Genomic DNA, 17930 nt, shown 5'->3' with positions numbered 1-17930 from the left:
CAGTGGATGGAGGGCGAACGGAAGAGCAGCTCTCCTTTCTCCGCTTGTGTCGCGGCAGCATTATGGGAGTAACAGGGCTGGTTAAAAAAACACACCAGTAAAAAAAATCAGCGGCAACTGAAAAGCGCGCGCCTCAGCGCGGCGCGTGCGTCAGAAGTTTCCTTTGACAACAAACACTGTTGCTCTGCCCCAACAGTAGCTGGGATAGGCTCCAGCAACCATGTGCCTCCAAAAGGAATGCAGGGGCATTGGAAGATGGATGAATGGACAATGGGGAAAGGATCAGGCCTCCATGATCTGATCTTGGCTTTAAAAAACAAAAAACAAAAAGTGTCTGCAGTTCCTTAAATGTCCACTAGAAGCTGGTTTCAAAATGGAGCAAATTCAGATAGACGTTTAATTATTAAAAGTCCAACTTTTAAACATAAAAATGATGAGTGCAGTGTGGGGGGGGGGCTGCTGCTACTCATTTTGGGACTGTAGGGTCTGCAGCGGACTGAGGGTGCATCGTTTTCAAAGACGTGACTGGAGATCGCAAGAGAGGCTGAGGAGGCTGGGGTCCTTCAGAGTTGGCAGAACTCTTAAAGAGTTTTTTTTTATGATGCCGTTCTACAGAGTGTATTGCTACTAGGAGGTGGATGCACTGCCAGGAATAGGAAGAGGATTGACAAACTGATTCAGCTCCATTCTGGGATGTCCCCTATAGAGTCTGTGACTGTGGTGGGGGAGAGGAGGATGTTACGGAAACTGAAATCCATCATGGACAATCCTCTTCATCATCCTCTGCATTAGACAGTGAGTGCACCGTCAGAGACATTAACACCTCGCTGCTGGAAGGAGCCCTGTCATGGATCTTTTTTCCTGTCAGCCATTAGACTCTGCAATGCCTAACAGACACTGGACACTAACTATCATAACTTTTTAAGTGTATTTTTAGTGTTATTTATTATATATGTGTGTTTTTTTTAAAAATACAGTTATAGTAACACAGTAATTGCTAAAGTTCTATTTTATTCTATCTTCTGATGCAAAAAAAGTTTTTGGGAGGCTGGTGTTGATATATTTTCTATGCTTATCCCTTAATTTGAACAAGTGACCTCAATAAAACTCACTTCAGTCTGTCTGCTGATGTGGGCGGAGCTAACTCCAGCCAGTACAACACATACCAAGTTCATTTTAGCTGTTTTGAATCTTATTAGTAGTGTTGGAGTTTATCAGTTCAGTGCACAAATGTTTATAGAAAGCTGCAGAAAGAGACCATACTTGCTCCTTGATTTCCTGCAGCTTGTTGCTCTGCTCTCTGATGTCGTGGAGTAGCTGCATGGCTTTATCATCCTCTCTGGAAACCTCGACGCGTGCCTCCTCCAAACTTCGCTTGAGGCTCTGCACACATTAAATAAACTCAGGGCCAGAACTGCATTCATATTACGAATATCAAAGACGGTGATTCAGAATAAATGAAAACAAACTTGTTTTACTACTGTTCCTCCCAAGCATTTTCTCATAGCCTCCAAACACACAAGAAGCTGGTAGGATGACTCACGCTGCATTCAGTGATATAGGTGGCGAGGTCTTGCTCCAGGATGCTCCTCTGAGTCTCAGAGGCCTTAAGCTCCACATCTTTCTGGTGAAGCACTGTTTCCAGGTCAGACATTTTACGCTTAAACCTGGAGATTTCTTGCTCCATCTTTAGGGGGGAAAAAAAGCTGTTGTTTTTTTTTTTAAATTGCTTTTCTAAGTATGGAAACACTTTCTGAGTTTTATTTTTGTACTCAAAGTAGACTGTGCTGTAATATCCCTCTAAACAGACGGAGGAATCATGCTTGCTAAGGCGTATTTGGACAAAAAAGCTGAATCAGTTTACAAAGGATTCCTCTGGCCCATCTCCCAAACAAGAAAGCTGCAAATCCACAAGCTTTACTGTTATAAAAACTAACAAGATTATTCTGGACGGTTACAGCGCCAACAGAAGCTTCCTTTATCTGTGATAAGACACTCTTCCAAAATAAACACAAGCCTATTATTGTAACCCACGACATTAATTCATTAAAAATGCAAAACATTAAAACAAAATAAATTACAGCAAAAACGTCATAACAAAGAGGCGTTAAAATATCTAAAAGAAAGGTGATGAAAGATAATAAATAAAAAACTATTTAAACAAGAGTGCAATCTCACCTTGTGACATTTGTCTTGGGTTTCTTGTAACTCTTTGCTTTTAAGATGCAATTTCTTTTCCATGGAGTTGTGTTTTGCAGGAGAGTTGAGGCCTGCAGACACAGACCTGGACAACATGAAGAAAACTTTTTTAGAGTGGAATCGAAACAGAATTAAAACGCCATGAAGCTGCTATAAAACATGGCATGTCAAATGGTTACAAAGAAAAAGAAAAACAATTTCGATTACAACAAAATACTGGTCAATGGAGTCGTTTGTATTGTAATCACAGCATGTAGGCTTCTCTGTGAATACAGTGAAGGAAAGAAAAAAAATGTTAGTTAATTTTGAATAAACAAACAAAATGATCGTTTCCTCAAGTTAGGATGACAGTCTTGTATGATTACATAACTGCCCATCTGTCAGCTTTAACATCAGTGAAGCTGGAATTGAAAGCTAATTTAAAATGTAGACAAAAGCCCGACATTATAGAGGGGTGACAGTCACTAAAAGCACAAAGCTTTACACTCAATCTTTCTTTTTCAAGCAGAGTTGAGTTTCATGCATTGCGTCCAGCAAAAAAATAAATAAATCCTCAAATCGGTAAGAACAACACTGAAGCATTTGTGAAAAGAATTTAGATTTTCATCGCACCAATTTATTCAGATAAAAACAATCCACTGGAAAAAAAAAAGAAATCTATTTGGAGGCAGTTATATTTAACTCTCTCAGACACGCTCTCAGAATAAAATAAACCTTGCAGCAGGGAGGCTGAGAGTTTTGCACAGAGTACAATGCACAGGTTTTTCTTGTTAATTCAGGGTTATTTCCTCCTTTGTTTCTGTCAGTTTGCACACTTCAGACCGAAGGCGAGGCTTTGTTGAAGAGGTGGTTTCTGAATAAAGTGTGAGCAAATAAAACAATATGTGATCCACAAATACAGCAGGCAAATCTTTAAAAACCTGAACTCAGACAGAGCCACAGATTTCAAAATAAAAGCAAGCAGGGGTTCTTTGAACCCAAAATCCCCTCAATGTAATATATATGAGTTCAAAAACCACTAAAAACCATTACAATAACATTTATTGAAAATAAAATTTTTTTTTGTTAAACACTACAACTTCAAATGTTTCCTTCGTTCAATTAACTTTTCATAATTATGGAAAAATAACTGGTGATGTAAGTAGGTTGTTCAGTTTTTAAGAGTGGACATAAAGCTGCTCAATTCCAGTTTTTCTAATATCAAAGTTTTAATGCGAAAAAAATAATAGATAAATATTTATAATTATAACAAAAAGTAAAAATTCTGATTAAAAAAGTTTTCATACATCGTTTCCTTTTTTCACAAATTCTTACAAAATAAAAGAAAAATGTCCCAAAGAATTTTTTTATTGGATTTTAAAAACAAAAATATGTAATCTAGTAAAAAAAAAAAAAAAAAAAAAGCAGGTTTGCTTCAAATATATTTGGCATGAAAAATGTATAGTGTGTTTCAGAATAAAGATAAGAGAAAATATCAGACATCAAATGTTGTGGTTGTAACCAGCAAGTTCCTCCAGAAAAACCGGGTATCAGTTCACAAAATGTATCACTCTGAAATCCCAAATCAGATAAAGCCATTACAGGAGAAAAACAGTTGTGTTATTTTATGGGGGAATCTCAAAGAGTTAGAATCAATTTCATCGGGACAGCCTTGCAGTGTCCGACTATTATGCATAACCGCTCGCATTAAAGGAGTTTACCTCAGCTTAAGGGAAGTATGCCCCTTCCCTTCTCAATGTAGAGCGTTTCAACTTGTCAATCAGAGCTCTCATCAGTCTCAACATCCAAGAAAAGCAATCATGTTTTTCCCTTCCCAGCTGCTTTGAATATTAAAGTTTAGCATGTTCAGTAATACTAATTTCATTACCTTAGGACAATCAGGGTGTAATGTTTACACATTTACATCCCTTGTTTGTCATTTATTAGGCACACCCAGTACCCACAACATCAAATAAACCTTAGTGATACATTTTTACTACGTAATTGTCATCTTACATGTGTTTTTAGTCTAACTCACCAACTGTGCATTCGTATAAAAGTCTGTGAGAGCTTTTTCTGCAAAACCTCTCATAAAAGTGATTTAAATTCATTTCATTATTTAAAAATACAACCATGATTTGTTGGAGGTTTCATTTTTTAAAGATTCTTACCGCAGTATAAAGGCAGTTCTGAGTCTATTTAGATCAATGTTTCACAGTACCCGTCTGTCAATAATATTTTGAAGATAAAACCACCACACTGTTGGTTCTGTTTATGCTGCCTCTGTCATTCGTTTTCAGCCTCAATTTTTTTGGGAATTTAAAGCTTGAATCTGCTTTCTTCTTTATAGTCATCATTCATTAATGAATTACTTTACCTTTAAGTCATATGAATTTTTTTCCTAATACATTTGTAGGAAATTATTTAAGGAAGATGAGCTCAAAAAGTTATAATAGATTAAAAAAACAAGGAATAAACAGAACAGAATGGTCATCACCTCTGGCTCTGAGCTCAATGTTCCTCTTTTTAGTGCTGTGATGAAGAATGTGGTCATGCATATGAATGCACCTACAAAAACTACTCCCTTTTCTGACCTCTTTATAGGTAAATGTAATACAGAAAAAAGGCTCATTTCAGTTAAAAATCACTGATCAATGAAGGTGTAGCAGTAAGGGACAGAGACATTAGAAAAGGAAGCAAATAAAAAATAAAAAAGAAAGAGATGAGACGGGTAAAGATGGGGGTGGGGAGTGGGAAAAAAACCTGTCACGGTAGTAACCATAGAAATAGATTCTCTCCCCCAATGTGGGCTCTCATCCTTTTTCCTGTCTAATCAGCTAACGCCGTTTCTTCCTTTTCTGTTGCTGCTGATCCGCAGTCTCCAGCTACAGGAATGGATCGGAGGACCAGGATGGGGCTACAGAAATGAAAAGCACCCCCCCCCCACCCACCCACACACAGACACACTGCTTTATTATCTGAGGTTAAGAAGCTAAACAGCAATAAGCTAAATTACAGTCCCACGACACATTCTGTCAAACTCAGGAGCCCATTATGCTTCAGAGTAACTAAAACCAGGATAACAGCAGCAAGGGGTGGGAGATGTGAGAGGTTCCACTTCTCCACGAGCCTCATTGACACACTGAGCCGCATACCAATCAGTGCTCATGGCGAGGTAATGGGGGCTAAGATCCTCCTGTTTAAACACCCTTTTGAACTTTGTGCCATATCAAGATGGAAAATAAATCTCAGATAAATAGATATATATGTGTGTGTTAAAGAAAAAGGCAGAAAACCAGCAAATTGGAAGACGTGAGTCCCATTACAAGAGGGGATCCCTCCCCTCCCTCATTTCCTGTCTGACACAGCAAACGGCCAAAGCAACACTATTGACCAAAGGAACACCTAATCCCCACAGCCGGTCCCCAGGATGTCATTCAACTTGAAAGCTGCTGCAGCAACGCTCAAGAATCTAATGTCATAACAGTAAGGACGTTAGATCTGACAAAAAAGTGTTACAGGAGAGAATACAAGACGTCTCTGTGCAGACTGAAGAAGGAAAAAGCCCCCCCCTCAAAAAAGCAACAACAAGTAAACAGGTACCACTCACTCAGATTTGACCAATAATGTCAAAGCTCTGCTGAAGAACCAGCCTAGAAAGGGCAGATCCTGGCCGTGGAAGCCCGCCGGCAGAGCTCCTTGCTGGTTCGCTGTAGCTGGCCAGGGGGCAGCCTGCTCCAGCTCCTCAAAATTAGAGGTGTCATCTTCAGCTTGCAATGCAGGAACGAAAGGCGGGAGAACTGCAGAAATAAGAGACCAGAGTGGGGAATAAGAGATGACGGGGTAAATCCTTAACACGATGGCAGTTTGAAAAGGAAAGAAAAAAAAGAAAGAAAGATGAAGGGAAAATAACAAGGAGAAAGGGAAGAGAAAGGAAGGGAGGAGGAGCAGAGCGGTGGGAGCCTAGAGTGCGGTAAGTCGCGCGTTGATGCACATGCTGCCTTGCCTGCCTCCCTCCACCCTTTCCCCCTCTCTCACATACACATCCTCACTTGCTCTCCCTCACTGCAGCAGTGCAACCTAATCAGCTGAAGCAGAATTCGTGTTTAACCGTCAATATACAGCATCTTTTGAATGAAACTGAAAGCTGTTGATGAGGCACCAGATTTCCTTTTTTTTTTTTTAAATCAGTCATCGTTACTACAAAAACTAATATAAAATGTAAAAAATATGATGCATTTGTTTCCTGTTATGACTGGATATTTCTGACAGCTGACTGGTGGATAATGTAAAACACAACGTCAGCTATGACTGATGGCACATGTAGATGGATATGAGCCATGTTGTTTGTGCTGCATCTGTTGAGAAGCAGATGAGTTGCAGGTCTTTACTCCGTCTGCCTCATTCAGCTCCTTCCTCCTTCCCACACTTCCTCCTAGGAATAGCTGGCTTACTGCCAGCGGCACACAGAATCTCATTACTTTACAACCCAAACCAACCCCGGGCATCACAGTTGTCCATTTACACTCCTTATCCACACACACGTCAGTCAGCTGGTTAACTTCTTTTACAAAAACAGAATTACAGCAACTCGCTCAAAAACAGTTCAAGTCAAACGGTTATAGCTGTAGGACAGAAAGTCGGGAGGAGGGAATCCCTTCACCTTGTCTCAGGTTGTTCCAGTCTACACTGGAGAAGAAAGGGTGGCATCGGAGTCCCTGGTAGCCGAGGCGTTCTTTTGCACCACACAGCAAGCTCTGCACCAAGTCAACAAACTGCTTACTGGCACGTGGCTCCTCTGGAAATTTTAAATACCGCTGCAGGGAAAAACATTTACATGCAATTTCAACAAATCAGATTTGTATGGATTCTACTTCAGAGTTCTACTTAAATAGTTGATATGACAATCTTGGAAGTTGCAAGCTACAAACTATATCCAGAAATACAAAATATTAAAGACCCACTACGGCCTTCAACGGCAGGCCACATGCTTTCTGCTCTGCTCCATTCTGATGCATCCACTCCAGACAAATAGATCCATGTACGTCTTTCTTTTCCTCATCCGAGCTGGCATCTAACTCCAAACTGTAAGTCTGGATAGCTCCAAAATTCCTCAAAATTTTCTTTGCTGTAGTAATGTTAAGTTGGGGGTGTGAGCTGCTGTAAGCTAGCGGGAGAGAGTGCAAATGGGGGAAGGGTTTCTCCACATCAACAGTCCTACCCACAGCTCAGAGGCGGATTTCTAATGAACTACTGCCGCTCTGCCTGCAGAAACTATGTTCTGGAAAACGACAGGTTTTTTTATTTTAGCTAAAAATCCTAATTATAACTGGCTAAAAAAAAAAAATCCTAATTTAAAGACCACTGGGAACTCTCTTGCAAGAGGTCAAAGTATGATCAGAGGGGGACTTTAAGGAGAGTAACCGTTCTTATGAAAGTCTACATACATGAAAATTCATGATGTTGTGGATAGTCTTGGTGGAAGTGCCGTCGGAAAAGGGTAACTTGGAATAAAGCATCTCATAGGCGATGATTCCAAGCGACCACCAATCACATTCCACCCCATAGGTACCCTGAGAGCCCCCGTTCATGGCTGCCAGGACTTCAGGGGACAGATAATCCTGGGTTCCAACAGGCACTGTAGGAGCAGAGACCTGGAAGAAATATGCAAAAAAATAAAAATAATTTGCGAAATCAGAATCAAACTCATAGGCCAACCCTAATAATCCACTTACTGTTTTGTTAATGGTCAGTCTGGCAGCGGATCCAAAGTCGGATATCTTAATGTGACCAGTCCGGTCGATGAGAATGTTTTCTGGTTTGACATCTCTGTAAGTTGATAGTTAAGAAGACATTTGATACCGCTTTTAAATAGCTTTTTAGTAGCCCAAGTACTGCTAGATGTCAACTGAACTGAGGATAATGGAATGACATCCTAAGCGTCAGCATTGTTTTTATTCCGCCATAAAGCCTGACTAATTTTATCCAAACTTAAAAAGGTCAGAGAGATAAGCTCAGAGGTCTCTGTGCCATGTGTTTAACATGCTCTAAGACCAGATTTCTAATATCAACAGCTTAAATTCAGCACTGATGTCTTACCTATGGACATAGCCCAGCTGGTGGACTGCATGAATGGCCTCTATCAGCTCGGCCAAATAAAACTGAGCCATGGCTTCATCAAACTGATCCTCGTATCGGTTCAGCAGGGACATCAGGTCACCACCTGGCATGTACTCCATCGCCTGGGAATACCAGTTTATGCAAACAGTCAGGAATCACCATGATAACAGATGGTCACGACTGTGGGCTCATTAGAAGAACAGTAAGCCATCAGCCAAACTTTGCCTTCACATTGGTGAAGACAAACAGAAGAAGCAAGCGAAGAACATATGTTTGGCTTTAACTTATACAGAAGTTTCTCATTGCGGATGCTGTTGCATAACAAGCAGATACTATTAGTGATTCATCTGCCATACTGCAGTCAAAGCACTGCTAAAAATAAACATATAGGAAAAAAAAAACAGAGAAATCCCCACGCTTGCATGTCTTTGATCAAAGGGTCACGTGCCACAACATTATTCAAGATACCGAGCTTTGAAAGTCTGAATGCGCTGCGTTTGCACCGACTACCGCCTCTGCCTTCAGATAGGTAGCACTAAAGTTGATGTGAGGTATGTGGTTGTACCCACACAGCCACAACAGACGAGAGCCTCTGCTGCATGAATGGCTTCCCAAGTCTGAATGAACAGAGCATTTTCCAGTGTTACCTAGCAACAGGGAGACTTGGTGCCTCTTTGACACAAGGATAAAGATGGATGCTTTGTCTTTTAGCGAGTAGGGGGAGAAAGAGGGGGGGGGGGTGAAAGGAAGGATAAGATCCGAGTCAAACAGTTGGGGGGAAATAAAGCACATAGTCGTGTTAAAAGGGAAAATAGTTATGAGTTGCTGTGAAGAAGGAAATAATTTCTGCAAACAGAATGCCAGTCCTAGAAAACAGCTCTAACAGTAATTACATTGTTAATTCAAAGTGATAGTAACAAATATGGGCTTAATAAAATGGCTCTCAAATCCAATCATTTACTTCAAATGAGTTAAAGTTTGTGTAATTAAGACTAGATCAGTAAAACTATGAAGATCAAATCTCAGCGATCAAAGACTTGCTTAATTTTTTTTTTTTTTAAACTTGTCCTGTCCAACAGCTGAGCAGACAGATAGAGCGGAAAGCCTCTTGTGTTGGACATATTTTACTGTTACAATAGGGGTTAAGAAACGTTTGACACACTAGGTGTATATTTAAATAAATCTCTTTTGTAATTTAGGCTAAACTTTATTAATCTTACTCATATCTGTAACAGTCTTTTGTTGGACAAACGGAAAAGAAGGGAAGAAGAGAGAGGGATACCCGGGTAGGAGGGTGATTAAAGAGGAGGGGGTACAACCGTGAAGCAGCATAAAGCAACAAGTTGCTGGATGTTTACAATCATTACAATCAGGTTTATAAGTACCTGTAATATAAATCTAAAAGGGGGCGGGGCCTTTCCACACACACACACCCAAATGCCACAAACATACCTGTGGGCTCCAAAAATGCCCAAATACAAAACATGTCAACATGTACACAATACAACTGATGTTCACACACGCATACTTATGCATTCGGACCAACAGGTGAAAAATGTCATTTAATCACTCAAACTATTTGTGCAAAGGTGAGATAGCACCTGTGCTCGAGTGGGTCTTTATGATCTTCTAAAGTGGATGATGGAATATAAAAAAGGAGGGGGGGGGGCAAGCGATCCCCACACCAAGACCCCCGCCACGGCAGCACCAGCAGCCATTTTCCTCAACTTAAAATTTTTATTTTATTTATTCAAACACAAAATTGAGAAGAAAAGTACTTTTTGGAATCATTTTTATTTTAGCAAACAAAATTTTGTTTTATCGAATGAAAAAACATCTCTAAAAATGGAAGTGATGCAGTCTTACCAGGTAGACATGGTCTTTATCCTGGAAGGCGTAGAGAAGCTGTGGGATCCACGGACTGGTGTTCTGGGAAAGGATTCTCCTCTCCTCGTCACAAAAAACAACCTGAAAATGAGTGAACAAATCTTTCATTATACAAGACCGTAAAACTCCGGAATGACAGCAGATAGTTCAAAGTTCTGTTAAGTTAGCTGAAGCAAGACTACCGGGAGCTTTACACTAGTTTAAACTGTGTGTGTGTGTGTGTGTGTTTGGGGTGGGGGGCTCTAAACAAAACATGAAAACCCAATTCAACCATTAGTTTCAGTGATTTCTGTAAGACTTGAGCATCTAACAAACTTCAGAGTTAAACTGATCTTCTATAGAGTAATGCACGACAGTTTCAGAGCAGCTCTACATTATAATCTCTATGACACTCTGTAACAGACTTGATTACATTTTGTGTGTGTTTTTTTTTAAATAAGATGAACTCACAAAAAAAAAACTTTCAAGAAAAAAATGTAATGGGAGCCATTCGTCACCCCACTTTCTAAAGAAATGCATTGAAGGCTGATATCCCGAAATTATCCCCCCACAAACACAAAAGTCAATCAATCTATGTTTTCCAGCATTTGGTCACGTTTTCCTGTAAGCAGAATTTGGATACCAGCAGCATCTTTTGTTCGTCTAAACTCTGCAAATGTTGCCCACTTCAGATCTCGTCCTGTCACAGCTCATGTGCTATTCTGACTGAGCTCTGTTCTGTTAGTCATATGCCAGAGAGCACAGCTGTCAAATTTCATACCCACAATTCACTGGGGTTTGTTCGGGCCTGCAGCACTCTCCAGTGGGCTTTGGCAGGATTACAGAATTGCTTCTCAGTCTTTTAACACTGCAGTCATTGCCCGTGGTTATGGAAACAAAGACCATGTTTTGATAAAGTGACTGTTATCTACATCGAGATGCTAGAATGTCAGATAGATTCTATTACCATTTTATTTATTCTCTCTTGTAAAAAGCAATATTACGCAATACTTTTTTCCCTTTACAAAAAATGATTTTTCTCTTGTTTTTCTATTAAAAATTCAACTGTTAGCATTTTTAAGAGCCACTGTGCCTGTTTTCAGTCATATTTCAACACCTTTAAAAGAATACATAATCTGTCTCTTTCCTGACATCAAACATGCATCTATTTATCAAATAATTTTCTTAGTATAGTTTATTCACAAACTTTTTTTTAATAAATTAAAGACCACAAGGATCTAAAAGGTTTTTCTCAAAAATTATTTTTTATACCCCTGAGAATCTAACTGAATGCCTTTTTTCCATTCTTGTGGTTCCTCTTCTAGGAATTTATTGGACAAAACCCTCTTACTGAATAAAATGGTAATTGTGATCATATCACTTTTAATGGTGAATTAATATTTAGATTTCACTGTCTCATAAATTCATATTCAAAACTCTAGTTTTAATCCTTCAAACACGATTTATGACCTGCTAATCAGTGGTTATAAAGACAGCAGCCTAGAACCAATACTTGCACCACTTTGCTGATTATGATAAAGTTTTGAGTGTAGGTCACCTATATTTATAGAGCTAACATAAAAATAACCCGATGGATGTTGTCGGTGGCCATTAAAAATTCAATTACCGTTTGACTTAAAAATCCTGTTTTTGGTATTGTTAACATGTTCTTGTGACATTTTTTGGAGGATGGAAATATATTACGGAAATTAAGCTCAAAATTGCATTTGTGTGTGAAATTGCGAACCCAGAATACATTAAAAACTACCACCTGAAATAGATTGTATTTGTTAAGTAGAAAATATCATTGGGCGGCCACAAGCTCCCTACTCTGTTCCATTCTGATGCATCCACTTGTAGACGACTAGATCGATGTTCGTCTTCGTTTTCCTCGTCTGAGCTGACATCTCACTCAAAACTTATTGTATGGCTGGATAGCTGCAAAATTGCTTGCCAGTTTTGTTGCACCGGTAATGTTAGGTTGGGAGTGTGAGTGGTGTAGGCCAGCAGGACACCATAGCTATGTCTGAATTCCCACCCTAAGCCAAAAACTATATAATGCGGGACCACCTAGTGCCCTGGATTTTAATAGCAATTCGGACACCATCCTCACCACTTTTTTTTTTAGGCAAATATGACGTCATCCATTTCACAAAGTTAAGATCTAATTGATTTGAGAGTTTTGTGACGATCATTCATGAATCCACTGTCTTCTAAAGATAAAAACATTGATTGTTTATTAATAAAATACATTTTTTTGGCAAAAATCGTTCAGACGCAATGCATTGTGGGTCTATATTTGCACACTGGTTTTTCGCAGAGATTTCTGGGAAATTTTTTGGGGGCTCAATTTTGGAAGTGTAGATTCGGACAGCACTACAAAATGGAAAACACACTATTAAGTACGCTATGTAGTGAGTAGTGAAGGAATTCGGAAACAACGCATGTAAACAGAGCGCTGTGTTATGGGGGATGGAACAGGGGGGTGGGGTTGCTCTCCACCAACAGTCCAGCCCACAACTTAGAGGTGAATTTCTAATGAATTAGTGCCGCTCTTTAATTTTGGTGAAAAACAGCATAACCATAACTAAACGACCACTGGGAACACTTTGAAAAGAGATCAAAAGATGACTGGAATGGGACTTTAAACATCCAAGCAAAGAACTGGAGGTAAAGTGAGCTTTAACAATTAAAATATTTTTGTTTATAAAAAAAAAAAAGCACTGATGTCTTGGTAAAGCAAATGTATAATTTCCCAGCATTGGACAGAAAAATTTGACAGAGACCACGTGCCCTGAAAGGTATGTTTGAATTACCTCCAAATGAAACTGACTGTTTAGTTTACCTTGTTCCATGTATACAGTACATGCTGTGAAATAAAATTATGTAAAAAAAAAAAAATAAAAAAATAAAAAGTCCCCTCTTTTTCTTTGTATAGCCAAATAATCCCCCCGCAAAAGGGGAACAAATACCAGAACTTCCCTTTGAACGTTATCATTCTATTCTACGGTATTTTCTAGATATGGGTCTTACATTTTCTTTCGTGTGTAGAACTGCTTTCTTCATCACTTTAAGTGCACACACATCTCCTGTGGCTTTCTCTCGGACTACTTGGACTTCAGCAAAGCGGCCGCGACCCACCACTGCACGATGCTCAAAGTCCTGAAGGCCTGGCTGCAGAGCCTGCAGCTCTGAGACCGCGTCAGAGACTTCAATAGAAACAAACACAAAGGCAGGAAATGCAGACATGTTTTAATACAAGGAAACCTGTCAAATGAAATCAATTCTGTTTGTAAAAAGTAGATGTTGATTACAACTTAAAATTATATAAAAAATGATTTCAATACATTGTGACATGCTCGCTATAGTTAGGACAAAGGTAATTTGCTCAAAACGCAGCAAATTGAATCCACTACGATGCCCCATTCTGCAGGCTGCAGCCAGGGGTAGTTGAATTGACAACAGGAAGGAGAAATCATTCAACTTTACAGAGGAGCAACTATCAAATTCTCCTGAAAGCTGCCGGAAACAAACTAAAATTGATGACAAAGTTCCCCAAAAGACTTAAGAGAGAAAGAAGATTTTCTTACACTTATTGACAAACGTTGCCACATGACGTAGCTTCTTGAGCTCAGGGGAAGAAGTGCATTCCTGGTAGAGAAGCAACAGGGCTTCCAGAAACTCCTCCCGTCCTAAGCTACCTCCTCCTGCACCTAAGTTGACTTTTCCCTGAAGGAAATACACAAACAGGAAGACCAGTTATCTAAAAGACCGTCCATGTGTCTTCCATGAACCAAAATCCCACAAAGCTCCGACGTTTTACCTGAAACACCTGGTTGAGTCTCAGGCTGCGGCTGGTAATAGGGTCGGTGGTGGAGGAGAGACCTTTGACGTTTCCCTGACTTACGTATTTGAACTTCAGCATGTTTGCTTTGCACAATATAATCCACCCAACAACAAAAAACTCACTGCGTCAAAAATAAATAAAATTATCATTCATTCATGGTACATCAGTCAGTGAGTAGCTGTCCGTCTCTAAGTTAACGATGACCAACGTTCCTTTTTTTCTTGTTCGCTTATCGACGAATGCAAGGCTAGTTAGCGTCTTGTTTTCATTTATATTATAGATTTAAAAAGAGGTGTGTACTCCAACTGTACTCACCAAACCACCATGCCGTAACTATAATATATTTTTACGCCAATAAACAATCTAGCTAAGAAGTACACTGCTCTCTCCAGCGCAGTTTCCGGCTGAACTTTCAAATTTTGCGCGTTTCCCGCCCATTTCCCGCAGACTACTGAATGAAACTGACGTGTGATTGGATGATCTCCTTCGAAAGGGGCGGGCGTGATTGTAGTTTTAACCAATGACTGATTGCGGGGCTCTTTCAATACGTCACTTCCTTTGGTGTTGACCATTAATGGTAGCTGTTTACAACAGTCAAGCTTTCAGAAAATGACCTAATTTTGGACTGTTATAATGACAGGATAGGCCAGAACTTTAAAAAAATGTAATATATATTTTTTTAACACAACTGATTTGATTTTGGGGGAAATGTCATATTCATAAAAGGAAATTGTAAAACTCCGAACCTAATTTTGGACACGTTTTGCCTGATTTAATGCAATATCAAACAAATTAAAACAAAAAAAGGCTATTTCAACAATTGTAATTTTCGAAAAACTACTTAAAAAACGCTGAAATATCTGCTTGCACACAAAATGAAAGAAACACATTTTAGAATCATACCTAAAACTTAACCTGTAAGACATTTTTTTCTTCACAAAAGATTAAAGTTTCACAAGAAAAAAACACATACACAACTTCTGGCCTGATATTTATAAATGGTTGTCATTTAAAGATTTTATTACTTCTGGCCTGATATTTATAAATGGTTGTCATTTAAAGTTTTTAGTTGTGCCACATTTTCTGTAACTGATGTTCTCTACTTCAGGGATAATATAGATTTAGAGGTTTCTGATGTAATCAACCTTGTATTATTTTGTGCAAATACTTTATATATGTAAATAGAAATATACATGGCCTTTATTTTCTTTTTAAATTACTTTTCTGATTATTTCAAGTCTCTTAAATGTATTCCAAACAAGAACAAGAACACAGTAATAATTTATCAAAGTATTGCAAAATTATTGTGATTTTAAGTTGTCTCTTAACTTGCCTCCTCCAATTTTTCATATTCATCTTACTTTCTCCACTCCGCCATTTTGGTTATAGCTCTTATCTTGATCTGTGTTTTACCCTGATTTGATTCATACCCGTATAAGAGACTAAAGTTGAAATTAAAATCACACAAAAGTTATGATATTTGTTATTATTAACACATAAATGCATTGTGTTTCAGGTTTGAGCACACAATTTTGATTGCATGACCAAAGTAGTTAGAGTACACTTTTTGATGTTATCCAAACAATGCTTTTCAAAAAAATTTCAAACAATGTTCTCAGCTGGAGTAGTTTAACCAATTTTTAATGATTATATGATTTTTTGTCATAAACCCATGTGTTTCATACATTTTTTTAAATAACTAACTCACAACCAAATTTAGGGCCAAAACCTTTATTTGTGTCAGAGATGCACTTGTCTTTAGTCAGTTTCAGTTTTACAAAACTGCATGATCAGAGAGCTTTTAGGAATAAGATTCATGGAAGAAAAGCCGGGCACTCTGCAGTTAGCATTCTGAAGCCAGGAGGAGATGATGGAGGTATGCTGGTTAAGGTTGGGGTTGAGATTTTGGAGTAGGGTTAGGTTTAGGGTTGGGGTTGGGATTTGGTGCTGGAGCTGGAGCTGGAGCTGGAGCAGGGGCTGGTCCAGGCGCTGGGGTTGGGGCAGGTGCAGGGGCAATATAGCACCCCTTCTTATGCCACTGCATGTCCCGCACACGTCGGACGGACTGGATCTGAGGTTCAGAGGCTCCCCAGTCGTTCCAGTGCTTGAAGTCTCCATGCTCAAACACATATTGGTGCCCCCTGTAGCCTGGATACGTGTATCCCACCCACCTTTAAAGGGAATAGGTATTATTTAAAATTTTTGAGACATTGATAATAACATGTACCAACATTTGTCTTTCAGAAATTATTACTTTTTGTTAGAATCTATGCTAATGCAATGTCATGACAAAGAAAGGCAGCCTCTTACGTTCCACTAATAGCCTTTGCGCTGGCTACACGGTCCTGGAAACCATAAGCCCAAAGGCTGGGGACATCATCATCAACAATCTCCATCTTTCTGCCTTCAAAGCCAGTATTCTCAAACAGGTGGAGCTTGTGATCTGCGCCATCCTAAAAATGACAAGAATTTATTTAATTACATGTGCTCTAGAAGCTAAAAAAAAAGAAGGAAAAAGTCAACAGCCATTGTAATAATGCATTCTGACCACTTTCAGGGGCCTAAAAGAACCCAGCGTGTAGCTGCTCTGGCAGCTAGTCCAGGTGCTCCAGCGTGGATACTCTCCTTTCTCCAGCAAAAACTGATCTCCTGCAAAACCTGGAAGCTCAAACGCAACCCATCTAGGAATCAAGGAATTTCACAAATTAATTTACTGCTAAACATACAGTTTGTCTTCAGTCTTTCAGCCATATAGCAGGAAAACAGCCACTCACGGTCCTGACTCCACAATGACTGAGCCGACTCTTTGTGTCTTTTCCAGCACATCTTTGCAGTCACCAGACAGCTCCACCTTTTTTCCACGAAAGTTCTCAAATTCAAATGCAGCCAACTGCAACACCAGAGCAAGAAGACAGTTGGATGAGGTGTCCCAAGTCCTGTTTTGTCTGTTTAGTCTAACTGGGACATTTGCATTAAAAAAAAAGAGCATGAAACAAAGATCATCATTTAACTCTGGTACCTTGTAAGTGGCTCCGGCTCCCCCTTGGCCCTTTCCTGCAGGCAGCTGGTCTGAGGTTCTCTGCTGTTCTGTCATTTTCTCTCTAGTAAAAATGTCACCACAGAGAACGATATAGAATTGTAACTTCCGCCAAACTGAGAAAAATATGACTCATAAAATTCAACAGTCTGTAAAATTTAGACACAGAACATTATGTTGTTCTAAGACATTTGCACAATGTTATCTAACTTTCGTGATGCGTCACTTTATTAAAAATAGTCGTGCGCACAGATAGCACTTCATAAGGATTAGATATTTCCGAAAAACTGAGGAGGTGTGAAGGATGGATTAAATCAATAAAATTTGTCATATTTTTAAGTTTTACTTTACCTGAATGGCTTGTGCTTGACTGCACCCCTAACAAGCCACGCTTTCCGTCTTTCCGCTCTCTTGTCTGCTCGTCTCAGTGTGAGGGTGTGTGTGGTTGTAGAGGCCTGGCGAGCGCTTGGTGGATGCTGGTGGGGGTATTTATGGTTTATTTCTGGCCACAGCAGCAAAAAGCCTGTTGATGCAGCAAGTCTGTCGTACCCATTGTGTCCGTGACACTGCTTCTGAATAGGCTTGCCCCCTGTTCCTGGCACACTGGCAAGCGCTGCCGAGCTCTACCCATGCTGCCATCATGACCATGATCCTATAATGGATGCAAGCACTGACTGCTAGCCAAGAGGATGAACAGAGAACAGTCTCACTCAGCACTATTGGCCCCACTCAGGTCTCTTTCTCTCCTCTGGTCAGTCTTCCACCTGTTTCTTTCCCCTTCTTTTCAAACCTCAACTGCAATTTGTGAATTTCTTGGCTTTTGTGTGCCGAATGATCCGCAACTAAGAACCTATTTCGTGCAAATTCCCCATTAAAAGGACA

The 17930-nt window shown here is 39.6% G+C and overlaps 2 protein-coding genes across 13 annotated transcripts in view; both read right to left on the bottom strand.

Annotated features, from left to right (window-relative positions):
* cita (citron rho-interacting serine/threonine kinase a) overlaps window positions 1-14472 on the bottom strand; it is a 45501-nt gene extending 31029 nt beyond the window's left edge. For all 12 annotated transcript variants that reach the window (XM_078947442.1, XM_078947446.1, XM_011475155.4 and 9 more), the window contains exons 1-12: window positions 13988-14472; window positions 13755-13893; window positions 13198-13373; window positions 10165-10266; window positions 8278-8420; window positions 7914-8007; window positions 7626-7832; window positions 6842-6995; window positions 5789-5978; window positions 2179-2284; window positions 1544-1687; window positions 1264-1383 (exon numbers count right to left, since the gene is read on the bottom strand). In XM_078947442.1, coding sequence (XP_078803568.1) covers window positions 1264-1383; window positions 1544-1687; window positions 2179-2284; window positions 5789-5978; window positions 6842-6995; window positions 7626-7832; window positions 7914-8007; window positions 8278-8420; window positions 10165-10266; window positions 13198-13373; window positions 13755-13893; window positions 13988-14089 — 1677 coding nt within the window. In that variant the 5' untranslated portion in view covers window positions 14090-14472. The remainder of the gene's footprint in view (window positions 1-1263; window positions 1384-1543; window positions 1688-2178; window positions 2285-5788; window positions 5979-6841; window positions 6996-7625; window positions 7833-7913; window positions 8008-8277; window positions 8421-10164; window positions 10267-13197; window positions 13374-13754; window positions 13894-13987) is intronic.
* A 1254-nt stretch (window positions 14473-15726) lies between these two features.
* On the bottom strand, window positions 15727-17928 carry LOC101171323 (beta-crystallin B3-like). The gene is made up of 7 exons (XM_004068884.5): window positions 17598-17928; window positions 17400-17524; window positions 17031-17112; window positions 16786-16901; window positions 16560-16692; window positions 16322-16464; window positions 15727-16182 (listed from the first exon to the last, which is right to left on the bottom strand). Exons 1-7 carry the CDS (start codon window positions 17694-17696, stop codon window positions 15897-15899), a joined length of 984 nt encoding a protein of 327 aa, XP_004068932.2. The 5' UTR covers window positions 17697-17928; the 3' UTR covers window positions 15727-15896.
* Between the last annotated feature and the right edge of the window lie 2 nt (window positions 17929-17930).

Source organism: Oryzias latipes, chromosome 5 (assembly GCF_053564925.1).
Source record: "Oryzias latipes strain Hd-rR chromosome 5, Olatipes_Hd-rR_3.1".
NCBI lineage: Eukaryota > Metazoa > Chordata > Actinopteri > Beloniformes > Adrianichthyidae > Oryzias > Oryzias latipes.
This window is presented reverse-complemented; position numbering and strand designations above follow the sequence as displayed.

Coding starts and splice junctions, on each gene's coding strand:
- LOC101171323 (XM_004068884.5), bottom strand. CDS start 17,696: ATGGTCATGATGGCAGCATGGGTAGAGCTCGGCAGCGCTTGCCAGTGT. Junction 16,902..17,030: donor GAGCCGGAGCCACTTACAAG/GTACCAGAGTTA, acceptor CTGGTGTTGCAG/TTGGCTGCATTTGAATTTGA. Junction 16,693..16,785: donor GTCATTGTGGAGTCAGGACC/GTGAGTGGCTGT, acceptor CTTGATTCCTAG/ATGGGTTGCGTTTGAGCTTC.